At 39.1% G+C, this 14,719-nt stretch overlaps 1 protein-coding gene across 2 annotated transcripts in view; it reads left to right on the forward strand.

The window, feature by feature from the left end:
• Positions 1–459: 459 nt before the first annotated feature.
• The window catches only part of C20H6orf89 (chromosome 20 C6orf89 homolog), a 31,106-nt gene continuing 16,846 nt past the window's right edge, over positions 460–14,719 (forward strand). The window contains exons 1-4 of one of the 2 annotated variants that reach the window (XM_010948994.3): positions 461–616; positions 3,813–3,904; positions 6,405–6,612; positions 7,076–7,289. In XM_010948994.3, coding sequence (XP_010947296.1) covers positions 6,424–6,612; positions 7,076–7,289 — 403 coding nt within the window. In that variant the 5' untranslated portion in view covers positions 461–616; positions 3,813–3,904; positions 6,405–6,423. Of the gene's footprint in view, positions 617–3,812; positions 3,905–6,404; positions 6,613–7,075; positions 7,290–14,719 lie in introns of both variants that reach the window. The other variant, XM_010948992.3, reaches the window with a different exon arrangement.

The following is a 14,719-nucleotide window of genomic DNA, read 5'->3' on the forward strand; positions in this document are numbered from 1 at the left end:
AAATTAAACCTTTCCGTAAACCTCAGCTTGGTATGAGCGCAAATGAGGGTTGTTGACGTTGTTTCACGAATGTAAAGTCCTTTGTAATGTCCGGCGCAGAGTAAACTCTCAATAAACTTTACTAAGTGGGCCGTGTGTAAATCTGAGTGACTTGTTTGCTTGCCTTTCTCTCTTTTAGATCCCAAAGATAAGGGCCTGCCCACCATTTACGTATCCCTCCCACCCTCACCCCTTTACGGTACGCAGCCTGTACGTAGTAGGAGACTCAACACTCACTCCCTGAATGAATCAATTCAGCTACGAAGTCTGTGTTAGCGCAGGTAAAGGAAAGACCCCGGCAAGGACTGAAGAGGACCGAGAAGAACTAACAGGACGCCAGGGGGCGCAAGAACTCGGGCTCTCCAGAACTCGCGATAGTTCCCGCCTGCTCCCAGACATCCCGCTTTCTGCTTCTGGCGGAAGCGCGGGACGGGAAGAAGGAGCGCTGCCTCCCCTGTGGCTTGAAAGTTGCTTCCAGGTTACGCTCCCGGAAGCAGGAAGTTGTCGGCATATCCTCCCCGCCCCGCGGCTTGCTGTCCCCGAGGCGGGAGGAGCCCGAGGGGCGCGGGCCCCGCATGTGAGTGACTGGGGCCCGAGGCCGGGAGGGGGGAGGCAGCTCTGTGACAGCCTCGCCACCGCACCTGTCAATGATATCCTCGCGCAGCCCACCGTTCGCTGCCTCTGCCACACACGCCCCTGCGTTAGCCTTTTCTGAGCCTCTGGCGTTTTGCAGACTGACAGCATCCCCCAGCAACTCCCCTGGTGTCGCCTTCACTAAGACGTTTCCCTTTTTTAAATTGGCTCTGCCCAGGAGAGCAAAGCAAATTCGACCCTGATTGAACTTGTTTCGCAGGCGTCACAGCAATGTCCAAAACAGCGGTGCTAGCGGAGTGTAGATTTTACTGTCCCTTTTGGCATATTTCTAATTTCTTTTGTATACTGAGAGTAGATTCCCCGCCCCCCTCCGAAACATCTTTTTCTGATCATTGTTAAGGAGGGATTTCTTTCTTTCTTTCTTTCTTTCTTTCTTTCTTTCTTTCTTTTTCTTTCTTTCTTTCTTTCTTTCTTTCTTTCTTTCTTTCTTTCTTGTGATCTTGGTATATGATAAGCCTGACATGTCGGATTTCAGAAAGGAATATGACTTGGTTTATTGATCCGAGTAAATTAGCTGTTTGCAACTGCCTTCTAGAACAAGGAAATTCACCTGCCTCATGTTGCGTGGCATTTTAAGACCATTAACTCTGCAAGCTACACTTTGGTGTGAGAGACGACATAGCCGTGGTATTCGCCAATATATTTCTTTTAAAGTACTTGGCCATCTCCTTATAATAGGGACTACTCTCAGATACTTACTATTCTGACTTTCTCCGTTTGCTCATTTGGTTGTTCCATGGTGAACCTTCTATGGACATCTTTCCCTTAATAAATTTGGTTGCATTATCACAGTTTCCCTCTAAGGAACAACATGCCTTAACCTAAATTCAGTTTTGCTACACTGAAGTTTTGACTGAAGTTCACAACCCACAACTTGAATACTACAGGCTCTGTTTGACCTTTCTGATTTGGACCAGAATAATTTTCAAGATCTAGTTTGGATCCCTGTTCTTCCACGGCTGCTCTAAAACTACACACACACAAATGTCCAAGTGTGAAATTCCTAACCTGCTCACCTAAAGTCTCAGGCTAATGTATTTTTAAAAAATGGTAAGAAGGAAAAGCAAAATAAATAAGCCATTAGTTACATTAAATTAGTTTGGGAACAGAATGATCACTTTAGTTCCTTTCTATAAATTTGTTCAACAGACATTGATTAAATTTCCGTGTCTCTGAAGTGAATTTCCATGTCTGTTATTAGTTTATGTTATTTTCTCCACTTATTTCTGCTCTCAAGAAACAATATAGTGTGAGAGGGAGAAAAGGAAATAGATGTAATACAAGATGATAGAATTGTGTTAAAGGTTCAAAGGGCAGAAATCAAGGTTGGAATAGAGTTTACTCATTGGCCAAAGTACTAGGGGCTAGGTTTTGTAGGCAGAGGAAATGATGTGTACAAAAGCAAAAAGATGTGAAATAGTAGGGCAATGAAGAACATGAGGGAAGAATGGGGAATGAGACTAAACAAGTAGGCAGTAACCAGACCATAAAGGACCATGCTAAGTAATTTGGACTTCATCTTATAACAATAAAGTATTTAATTTGGGAATTGAGACAAATGTTTTAGATACGTAATCTTGTAATCCTTTAAAAACATTGTTGGAAAGACACAATCATCCTCATTTATAAATGAAAACTCTGAGGCTTAGAGAGGTTGAACAGTGTCTCATGGCCACAAAGTAGATGGAGAGTCTAGTATTTGCATCTAACTTTTTCTAACTCCAGTGCCTGTGTTCTTAACCACCATGCTGTATTCCCTAGCAGGGCATGGGGAGTCAAGGAAGGTACTTTGAATAGATGAGCAATGTGAACCAGTTTGTGTTTTAAAGAAGTAATTTGTAGAGAAGGTAGAGGATGGATCAAAAAGGAGAAGGAAGATGGAAAGTGTAGAGATTAAATGTATCTTTGTGATGGTCTGTGGGAGAGATGTTGAGCACCTTGACTGCCATTAATGTAGAGCTAAAGAGGAGGTGATGAATGTGAACTATGCAGGATGTAGAATTGAGGATTTGGTCATTGGTTCATTGGTGGAGATGAGGAAGCAGGAGGAGAGATATTGCACTTTAGAGTTGCCTAGCTGGCATAGCTGTTTATTTGGGATAACTGAGAACCTCTGGGGTGATGTCATATCGGTGTTTAGGACATACTTATATTATTAAAGAAATTCTGTATCAAATAGGACAAAGGAGAGATTTACATTTAGTCTGACCTCTTAACCTGTTTTCTGCTTTAAACATTTTTATTGATACATTCTGTCAGAGTCACTCTATCAGCTATGCTTCTGTCCTGTGTTTTCCTAGACTGAGACCCGGAAGGAATTGTGGAGAACATCTCATCATAGCTGTCAGTTGCTTCCTTTTATTCCTGAAGTAATCCCTCAGAAGTGAACAGCTCCCTGGCTTACCTCTCCCAGGCCTCTCCTGAAAGCAGGATTTCTTAACCTCAGCATTCTTAACGTTTTGAGCAGGACAGTTTGTTGTGGGGAGCTGTCCTGTGCATTGTAGGATGTTAACTCTTAACCCACTAGATGCCTGTAGTACCCCTGCAGTTTTTGTTTGTGTGTGTCTGTGTTTATGTATAACTTTATTTGGAGCAAAATACATCATCTACAACCTATTGCCAAGTGCATTAACATGTGTCCCCCTTGCACTGAAGATGGTAGCTTTCAGTTATATAAGAGATTCTTTTGTTTAAGATCAGAAGTAAATATAGGTCTAGGAGACTTGCTGCAAGATGTTAGTTGTGGCCATGTTGGAGAAATTAGATATCTCAGGTTTTCCTATCTGTTCCCTTTGGTTTTTCTCTTCTTGAGACTTTGAAATTGGCATGGAGAAGGAAAAAAAGTCATTGGAAAATACTGAGTACCCCTCCAGTTTTGACAGTCAAAAATGTCTCCAGGCATTGCCCAATGTCCCCTGGGAGGCAGAATTGCAACGTACTGTTCTACAGCAGTGTCTCCTAGTTGGGGGTGTGAGATTTGGAATCAGCAGGGAAGAGATTTGAAAACTTCTGCACCTGAGTCACACTCCCAAGGTTTCTGACAATTCAGTATATCTCAGGTGGTGCGTGATTCCTTGATTTCTGTAACTCTGCTAGTGATTCTGCCTGTGCCCCTGCAGGTATAAGCCACTGTTAAGAGTCAAGCTTGCTGTTCGGAACTTCTCTCTGTGGCAAAGCTCATTTCTGCCAGAGTTGGACCTTCTTTCTGGAGGTAAAGGGATTACTATCAAGCTTCAGCTGATTTCACTCAGTCCTCTCATACTCAATGCTTAGCCATGACTTTGTGTTTGATTATTTTTTTTAAGGGACAATTTGATTTTTTAAAAATACAAACCTTGTGTTGAGGGTTGACTTTCAGTTGATCGCAGCAAAGGAGCTGCTCTGCTAGTATAACTTAAAGGGACAAGAATTTTTTTGTTGTTTTTTTAATTAACATGACATCCACTAGATGCCAGTAGTACTCCCCATTCCTCCCCACCCCCTCCTGTAGGCAACCTGTTTTCTGTCTCTAGATTTGCCTATTCTTGACTTTTGATATAAATGCAGTCATGTAATATGAGTGTTTTATGACTGTCGTCTTTCACTGAGCATAATGTGTTCAAGTTTCATCTATATTGTAGCATGTGTCAACACTTTATTCCTTTTTATTTTCCAGTAATACTCCCTTGTATGGGTATTATTATCCATTTTGTTTATCCATTCAGCAGTTCATGGATATTCGGGTTGCTTCCATTTTTTTTTTTAATGTTGTAGAATTATCAGTTCTTTTGTTTCTTTTGGGGAGGGGATGGGGGAAGGTAATTAGGTTTGTTTATTTATTTATTTTTTAATGGTAGTACTGGGGATTGAACCCAGGACCTTGTGCATGCTAAGCATGCGCTTTACCACTAAGCCATACCCTCCCCACTGCTTCCTTTTTGAGCTATTATGAATAATGCTGCTTTGAACAAATGAACTTGTTCATGTACAAGTTTTCATATGGATATCTGTTTTAAATTATCTTGAGTGCATACTTAACACGTGGAATTACTGAGTCCTATGGTAACTCTATGTTTGAATTTTTGAGGAACTTCCAAACTGTTTTCCAAAGAAACTACACCACTTTACATTCCCACCAGCAGTGTATGAATTCCATTGCTCAACATCCTTGCCAACACTGTTATTATCTGACTTTTTAATTATAGTCATTCCAGTGAGTGAGAAGTGCTTATCTCATTGTGGTTTTGATTTAAATTTTCCTTATAGCTAACGGTATTAAATATCTTTTCATGAGTTGATTGGCCATTTCTATATCTTCTTTGGAGAAATGTCTATTCAAATACTTTGCCCATTTTTTAATTGGGTTGTCTTTTTACAGTTGAGTTGTAAGAATTCTTTATGAACTCTGAATACCAGCTCCTTATCAGATATATAATTTGCAAATATTTACCCCCATTCTGTGGGTGGTTGTTTCTTTCTTAATGGTATTATTTGTAACACCAAAATTTTGTTAATTTTGATGTAGTCTAATTTATTTTGCTTTTGATACTCATGCTTTTGGTGTCATATCTAAGAAACCATTGCCTAATCCAGTGTTAGAAAGCCCCCCTACAACCCTAACTCTAACCCTGATACCATAAACAAAAATTACCTCAAAATGGATCAAAAAACCTAAACTTAAGAGTTAAAACTATAAAACTCTTAGAAGAAGACATAGAAGGAAAACTGTGGTTTCAGGAAGCATCCAAGTTCATTCTTTGGCATGTGGATATTCAGTTGTCCAGCACCATTCGTTGAAAATACTCAGTGCTTTTTGAGGTTAGAAGCACTTTGGGGATGAAATATGTGAAATAAGAGAACCCTCTGCAGCAAGAAACAACAGCAACAACAACAGAAGAGAAAATAGATGTCAAGCACTGCTTTCCTCATGTAAATGGAGAAAAACGTTGTTCTGTAGCACAAGCACTTTAAGAAAAAACTGTTTAATTTCATTTTACAAATGTTACAGAGAGAAGTCTATTTTGCCTTTGGTTTTTGCCTTTTATTCTCTCGCCACTGTGAAACAATCTGGCTTTAAAATAAATATGAGAACACAAATTGAATTTTGAAATGAGTTCTAGATCTTAGGTCTTTTAAAGTATATAAAATACAAACAGAATGCCCTTTATTGTCTAAAATTGTATTTACAGAAAAACATGAGGACTCAAACCTGCTAGGTCTGAAGAGCTCCCAGGCCATGGTTTTGTGTTGTCTAAAATCCTTGCTCTGCCAGGAACAAAACATAACCATGTTCCTCAGTAAATCTTGTCTTCAGTTATCAGTTCCTTTTCTTGTATTGCTAAAAAGTTCGTATGATGTAAAAGGAAAGAAATAATTGATCAAAAACACTTTCCATACTCCATTTCTTTTTATTTTAGTAAATTACCAGTAGCAGATCTCCTGTGATTGGTTTCAGAAGTCATTTGGATGGCACTAGTGTTTCTGAGTCCCTTTAGGAATTTATTGCACTCTGGACTGGTGCTCGTCAAAGTGTTTGGGAACCAGTGCTGGTCTGTAAACTCGTTGTTACTAGCCTACAATTAAGAAACACTTAAAAATTTGTATCAGAGAATTGGGAAGAACTGGTCCTTCCCCAAAGGTGGTCAAGAAACACTGTTCTAAGGGAAGTAACCTTGAGGAGAAAGTACTCTAAAGAAACTAACTTTTTACATTTATTTTTCTCTCTCTCTCAGGGATTTTGTATTAGAAGACATGGATCTTGCTGCTAATGAGCTCAGCATTTATGACAAACTTTCAGAGACTGTTGATTTGGTGAGACAGACAGGCCATCAGTGCGGCATGTCAGAGAAGGCAATTGAAAAATTTATCAGACAGCTACTGGAAAAGAATGAACCACAGAGGGGGCCACCCCAGTATCCCTTCCTTCTAGCAGTGTACAAGGTAACAAGGTGTTCTGATTTGGAAATAGCTTAGACAGAGCACAAACTGCAGCATTCACCCTAAATATTCATGTTGACTGATTCCACCATTGAACCTTGGTTTTTCTATGAATAAATTGGCCTTTACTCTTCATTACCATGTTTTATTAGGAAATTTAACTCTTTTGTTAAATGTCCTAGGTGAAAGCTGTGTATTTATAATTAAGTGTATTTGTGCATATTTTTAAATGGTGGATATAGCCTTGGTCCATATGATTGAAGCTTGGTGAGCCTTGCAGTTCCCACAGTCCTCAGACTTTAAATGCTTTCAGAAGTGAATGTAAATGTCTTGTTTATGAAAATGGATTAGTTCTTAAAGCACTTTGGAAGTAATAGAAGATGCCTGTTTTTTATGGGGGGGAGGTGCATTAAAATATTTTGTTTGCTGGGACAATTATTAATCCATTTCCTGTCTTTCCTTGTAGGTCCTCATAACCCTGGGATTAATCTTGCTCACTGCCTACTTTGTGATTCAACCTTTCAGCCCATTACCACCTGAACCAGTGCTTTCTGGAGCTCACACCTGGCGCTCACTCATCCATCACATCCGGCTGATGTCCTTACCTATTACCAAGAAGTATATGCCAGAAAATAAGGGAGTGCCTCTGCATGGGGGTGATGCAGACAGACCCTTTCCAGGTAGAATGCTGCATGTACTACTTATTAGGTAACGGCTTTCTTGGCAGTGTATCATGTGAAAGGAAGTAACATTTATTGATATCTAATGAGAGACACTCTCCCTATGTTGTCTCATTTAATTCAATCCTCAGTAAAACCTCATGGGATGGGTTTTATTACCCCATTTTGCAGATTGAGAAACTGAGTGGTTTTGCTCATAGAAGGGATCTGAGTATATCTTATTCTACTGTTTTTTCTCCTATGATCCCTATCTATGGTAGATATTTTAATAAATAGCTATTGATTTTTTGAGAGCTTCTGAATCCAGATCCTCTAATAGTCCTTAGCCTATTGGGCTAGGTTTTTGTCTAGGTATATCCCTCTTTTTCAGTTTAGTCTTTTCTCTCTGTCTCACAGTTCGCTTATGTAGTGCTCCTAAGTATACAATTTTGCCAATAAGTTGAATTCAAGAAACACTTAAATTTAGTAACAACATATCAATAGTAGCACAGGAATTCCTAGTCCGGTAGTCTGTTTTAGGAGTTGCCTTTTGAGAATAGTATAACAAGATAAGACTCGAAGTTTACTTTATGAGAACAAATAGATACTATTTGGGGACATTATTTTATGTATATTTTTATTAGTTGTTTATCTTACTTGCCCATATGAAAGAATGCATAAATTAATATCACAAATGAATTATGGAGCTTTTTGTGTAACCATGTTCTGAAACCATTAGGCTCCAGCATAACTATTTAGGAAGTATGTTTTCTCTTCAATGTTGTTTTCAGGAAAAATTTAGTAGTTAAAGCTAAACCTTATAATCATAATACCATTCTTTAAGCCAAGACCTAGCCAGTCATAAAAATCATCATTTGGCTTTGAAAGCTGTTTTTGTACCCTTGAGGAAATTATGGAAAGATTTCCAGAATTATATCAAAATCAGAGGAAGGGAACATTGTAAAACAAAAACCCAGCCTATAAGTTTTTTTTAAAAAATTAGTTCATATATTTAGACTTTTTAACTCCAGATATATTTTCCTTGTACTTATTGGGAATGTTGTTTTTGAAATGTCGTCAGCAAAGCTCATACAAATGAAGTTTCCACCTCCTATCAGGAGCATCCAGAGCATGTAGGGGAAAGAGACAGAGAAACTTGTCAGTGAGGGCAGCCTGTGCTGCTTCTTCACATGCATCAGTTTCTTTTCCTGTCTTCCCCTCACAGCCTCCCTAGAGTCAGCTTCTGCTCTTTGGCACGTGAGGTGAAGTCAACAGTTTTTAGGACCAGATTGATGGCATTTCTACTTTCTTTCTCCCCATCCTGTGAAGTACAACTCCACAGACTGTTGAGTTAAGAAATAATAGTCAATGGACAATGATTGTTCATTCTCTGTATTGGAGCTTAAAAATTTAAGAAACATTTAGTATCTTGTCGACAAGCCAGATTGTTTGGCCACTCCAAATGAATATTTTGCCTTGCAGGTGGAAATAAAACAAGTCCTTAGAGCTCACTTGTAAAGAGAGAGCATTGGAAGGGTGTGGCTTTACGTCTTTAATGTTGTTGATTCTATTAAAGTGCTGCTTTTACTTGTAAATGTGAATATCGCACCCTGTTTTCCTGTGTGGGATAATTCTGGGAAGCTATAGACATGTAAAACTAACAGCGCTTTGCAGAGCATTTGGAAGGAAACTTAAGAATGCATAATGCTATAAGGAGAGAACAGAAACATATTGGGGAGAATTAGGTGCAAGAAGTGTGAACTGCCGGGCCTGTAAGAGGGCCAGAAAAGTAAAAAATATATAAATTATTGTTCCTGTTGTCATAATGCCAGAAAGCAACTGCCTTTCAGTTAGGACTACTTAGCAACACTTTTAAAGTAAATGTGGAGGCAGAATGGTGTGGCAGACTCAGCTCCCCGTAGGAAAGCCCTTCAGCATATTGTCTCCTTAATAGCTGACTGGTTATCTGACACTCCCTGCAGCAGTGCCTTGGGAATGATGGAAGGCGACGGGAGCGGCAGTGCTGTACCAGTGGTGGTAGGTTTCCTCCTGACCACTGGTGGTTCTTCCTCTTGACTCTACCCAGGGAACAAAAGGCAACAGAAGTGGGGTTCTTTTTCTAGATTTCAGCTTCGGGTAGGAAACCTTGCCCCTAAGTCCTCTTCATAGGGAGAATGAAGTGACTCTGTAGTGACTCATGTATACGTCCCACTTTGCGGCAGAAAATAAATAAACTGACTTGTTTAGTCTTAACAGATATCAGGCCCTGTTCAAAGGGCTTTCGATATATCAACTCACTTGATCTTTATAATGTTCCTGTGCACTAGATTCTGGGTTTATGTCTGTTTTAAAGATGAAGACACTGAGGTACAGTGAGATTAGCTCACTTGCCCAAGACCCCAAGGTTAGTAAGTCATGGAACCATGATTTGAACCGAGGCAACCTGTCTTCAGAGTCTGAGCACTTAACCTCTGATGTGAGGCATTTGTAGCCACATGGTATACCTGAAGAGTCTAGCTCTAAGTTTGATTTTAGAGTTCTACACTCCTTCTCTCAGGTCACCAGATGCTTTCTCTCTCAGCTCCCTAGTCCCTGAAGAAACAAAGTTTTTTCTGGCTGGTACTGCATGTCCAATGATAAATGATCCCCCTTTAGAATTTTCCTGAACTAATCTTTTCCTAGACATTCAGCCCAGCTCATGCTCCCAATCTGCACCCTTATAGGTAATGTTTGACTTATTGTTTGACTTAATCCTTTCTCTTATTAACCCATAGGTTTCCCTTCACATTCACATTCTTATTTCACTGCCCTAGCCCCAGCTTCATATCTTTATAGCCACTTTGACCCTCCAGCCATCCTCTTGGCTTTCACCCAATGGAATCATTGAGTCTTAGAGCTCAAAAGGAACTTTAGAGTTGATTTAGTACATACTTTAAACATACCCCTGTTTTATAAAGAGGAAATTGAACCCAGGAGATGTGAAGAGCTTGCTTACCCAGCTAAAAGTGGCAGACTAGCACTTGACCCTTAGTTTCTTAATTCTAGTCTAGCACTCTTTCTGTCACGTCACATTTACTGCTCTGCCCTCAGCTAAGCCAGGTTCCAGCATGTTCGGCCCAATGATTTTGTTTACTTGGGGCATTTATAATTTTTTTGCATTTTATTTTTTATTGAAGCATAGTTGATTTACAATGTTAGTTTCAGGTATACAGCAAAGCAATTCAGTTATACATAAACCCACATATGTTTACACATGTATTTTCAGATTCTTTTCCATTATAGCTTACTACAGGTAATTGAATATAGTTCCCTGTGCTATACAGTAGGTCTGAGCATTTATAATTTTTGATTTACTACCCATATATACTGAGGAGGCCCGGGACAGTTCTCATATACAATGAGAAGGTGTATCTCTGTATCTGTACTGCATAATTGGAACTTTATGTATCCATGAACTTTCAAGAGAAGGTTGAAGTGAATCTACAAATATCAAGGAGATTTGGGAATAGCAGATCATTCATTGACTTAGAACTAAGATTAGGGCCTAATCAGACTTAGAGCCCAGGCCAGTGCCCAAAGATGAAAAGCTGAGACCTATTTATTTGTAAATAAAAGAATAAAGTGATAATAGCTCTGTTAAGCACTTACAGTATAACAGGCACTGTGCCACGTACTGAGCTGTGTATTTCTTGGTCTTCACAGCAGTCATATAAGGTAGTTAACATGTTTATGTCCATTTCAAAGATGAGGAAACTGATGTGCATGGAGATTGACTATCTTACCTGAAGTTTCACATTTAGAGATAAATTTTTATACAAGGAGAATTCATAAAAATAGATGGACTCTGTGGTTTGGAATGGTTCAAACGCTTTGCTTCCTAAAGGCAAACCTGTGGGCAAAATGATTTCATGGATTCCTTCCATCCCTATAGTGTATGAAAGTGGCTCCAGGCCTGCTGCCACCCATGCAGGGGACCTGGCCATGGGCGCCTCCACCATGAAGACTTCACCCCTGCCTTATGCCTAGCATGCTAGAAGTGCTAAGCAAAACAAACTGCTGGAGAGTAGCCTGATTAAATACTGAGCACACACCAAAGTCACAGAAACTCTGTCGTGGACTTTGCGGGCTTTTCTTGGGTACGTTTCTAATATGAGAAATCTAATATAAGAAATCATGAGGTTATATTTATTTAATCTTTATTTTGAGGTTTCTCCAAATTCAGATTACTTGTTTGAATTTTCTCCCCATGGACCTAATCCTATTGGTAAAGCTTCCAAAAAGTCAAGATTTCATTCATTCATTCAGTGAATGTGTATTGAGATCCTGTTGTACACCAGGCACTGTTCTCAACACAGCAGCGAACAAAGCAGACAGTCCCTCTGCTTTTGTGGAGCTAGTCTTGGCTTTGTACCTTTCTTCTTCCCTATCCTTTTCAACCAGTGGGAGGGTTTTTTTGGTCCTGGAAATAAATCTTTTTTTTTTTTCCTCTTGCCAGGTTAATCTGTGTAAAAAGACTCTCTCCACTCAGAATTTCAGGGTATGTTATTGTTGTCCACAGAGAGCCAGCCTGAGTGCATTTTCTTTGTAAACAACTCTCAGGCACCAGGAAGCTTCCTGACAGGCCTTGGCTCACCGCTTCTCTGCAGAGTGCCCAAACTTCAGAGAAGGCTGGGAAGTTACAGTTTCTGCCTTTCTTAACTTCAAGGCTGTGTTTTTTCTAAGAGACTGTTTTTGATATCTCAAACAGCAAAATGATTCTATAATCAGTGAGAATTTGGAATACAGTTCATGGGTTTTATTGAATTCTTACCTGTGGAGTTTCACTTCTCTGTCACACCTTTTTTTTCTTTTTTTAGGGTAAAATAGCTAGTATAAGGAGGCTATCCGGAGTAAAGAAGCCTTAGAAATCAAAAGAAAGTTAGGAAGTTGCTCTCCGGCTTCCACTGGCCTTTCTGTCTGGTGCTGCAGAAAGGGTGGATACAAACAGTGGAGGACTAGAAAGAAGTGAGATGCAGCATTTTAGATAATTGAAAAAAGCTGTGGACTGGGATGGCATGGGATGGTCTGCTGTGTGCTGTTGGCTGTTTTCTAGGATGGGATTTTGCTCACTCTGTGGTATGTTGTCTGCAGCCAGTTGTATAGAGAACAAATCAGATTAAAGTTTCTCAGATAGATGGAGGCCAAGTTGAAGTCTAGGCATTTCTCCCTTTGTTTTGGAAATTCTATGAGAAGTGGAGAAAGAACCCCAACTGTGCACTGCCCCCGCTCCCAGACACTTCACTATCTGGTTTTTCCTCAGCCCCGTCCCACCAAGTAGGTACATTCTTTACCTACCTTGATGATGAAGGCTGCAGAGAAATCAAAAGTAGCTCTTCCTCCTGAAGTGAGGGCTCCCCTAATTCAGATGGATGGTATAAACTACCCCATTCCAGTGATCCTTTTTTGTCATCCCCTCCCCCTTTGCTGGCCACCAGCCTGGCCACAGGGCCTGTCTTCCAAGATGACTGAACTCTACACTAAATGTTAATATTCTCAACTTGAGTTTTCATGGTCTCCAAAGACTTTTTTTTCTGGAAAATACGTAAAACACATACGAAGACAGTAGAGAGGTGTAAGATGTTGATTTTTAAAAATACACTTCTGAAGTATATAAATTTTCTCACCTTTATCCATCTAACTCTTCCACCCAAGCAACCACTGGTAATAATTTGATATACATCCTTCTGAATTTGTCCATGGCTGTACAGATTGATATACTTAATATCTGTAAATATAAAATACTTTTGGTTTACACACACAAGACAGGGCTTATGAACATATTTTTGGCTAGACATATTATATTAGTTTCTAAGGCTGCCATAACAAAGCACCACAGACCAGGTAGATTAAAACAACAGAAATTCATTCTCTCACAGTTTTACAGGCGAGAAGTCCAAAATCAAGGTGTTAATAGGGTTGTACTCCCTCTCAAAGGCTCTAGGGAAGAATCCTTCTTTGCCTCTCCAGCTTCTGGTGGTTGCCATCAATTCTTGACAGTTCTTAGCTGCAGTAGCCTAACTCTGGTTTCCATCTCTACATGGCCACCTTTCCTCTGTGGGTCATTGTGTGTCCTCTCCTCTTATAAGGACACCGTTTAGATTGGATTTAGGGTCCACCCTACTTCAGTGTGACCTCACCTTAATTAATTATATCTGTAAAGACCCTGTTTCCAAATATAGTCACATTCTGGGGTTCCAGAGGGACTTGAATTTTAGGGAGGACACTATTCAACCCAGTATACACATTTTTCAGGATTTCATATTATTCCATTCTGTGAGTATTCCATTATTTAACAGTTTCTAGATTTTTTGCTATTATTTAAAAAAAGGACTTGGGACATTCATATAAACATATTTTTATATACATATACGATTATTTCTATAAGATAGATTCTTGAAAGTAGAGTAACAGGGTCAAAGGGCATGCACATTTTATATTTCAATAAATACTAACAAATTATCTTCATAAACTTACACCAATGTGTAACTTTCATTAAAGCATATGCTGATCATCAGCACTGGATATTATCATTGTTTTGCCAGTCAGAAAACTGAAAAATGGTATCTCCCTTTAAGTTGCATTTCTGTGGTTATTAGTGGAGTTGGTTGGATGTCTTCTCATGTTTTTTTCAGGCAATTTATGTTTATTTTTCTGTGAATTACTTGTTCGTATTTCTTTGCCCTTTTAAAATTTTTGATCAAATAGGGTTTATTATATATTAGAGATATTAATTCTTTGCCTCTTAATATGCAAACATTAGCTGAATCTGTCCATTTTTTTCCTTTATGACATCTTGGTTTATGTCTTGCTTAGGAAACCTTTCTTGCTCCCAGACTTATAAAAATCATCTCATATTTTTCTCTAATATTTTTTAAATTTGTTTTATCCATTTAGCTAGAATGTTTTTCAGTGTATACTGAAGGATAGGGAGCATACTTTGTTTTCTTCCAAATAGATGGCCACTTGTCCCAATATCATTTACTGGATCCATCCTGTATTGAATCAAAATTGACCTTTATCACAAAGTAAGTATTCTCATATGTATATATACTAGATCTGTTGCCACGTTCTTTATTGTGTTTTATTAAGCTTTTTATCTGTTCCTTGTAAGAACATACAGTTGATTCTCATTATTTGCTGTAGTTTTGTTCTATAAAGTTCCTGTAAACACTGAATTAGTGAATACTGACCCATTGTCCCCAGGGGAAATACAGAGTTTGGTTCCTGAAAGCCTCTGGCTACATTTTCATCAACTGATCAATACATGACCCTGTTTTATGTATGTGTCTGTTTAAAGACACCTTATTTAAAAGATATTTTGATTCATTAACATTGAACTCACAGTCAGCACTATAACTCATGTCTGAAAAAAGTTTATTTAACACATGTATTTTCTCTGTAAGGTACATCAC

This window comes from Camelus bactrianus, chromosome 20 (assembly GCF_048773025.1).
Source record: "Camelus bactrianus isolate YW-2024 breed Bactrian camel chromosome 20, ASM4877302v1, whole genome shotgun sequence".
Lineage (NCBI taxonomy): Eukaryota > Metazoa > Chordata > Mammalia > Artiodactyla > Camelidae > Camelus > Camelus bactrianus.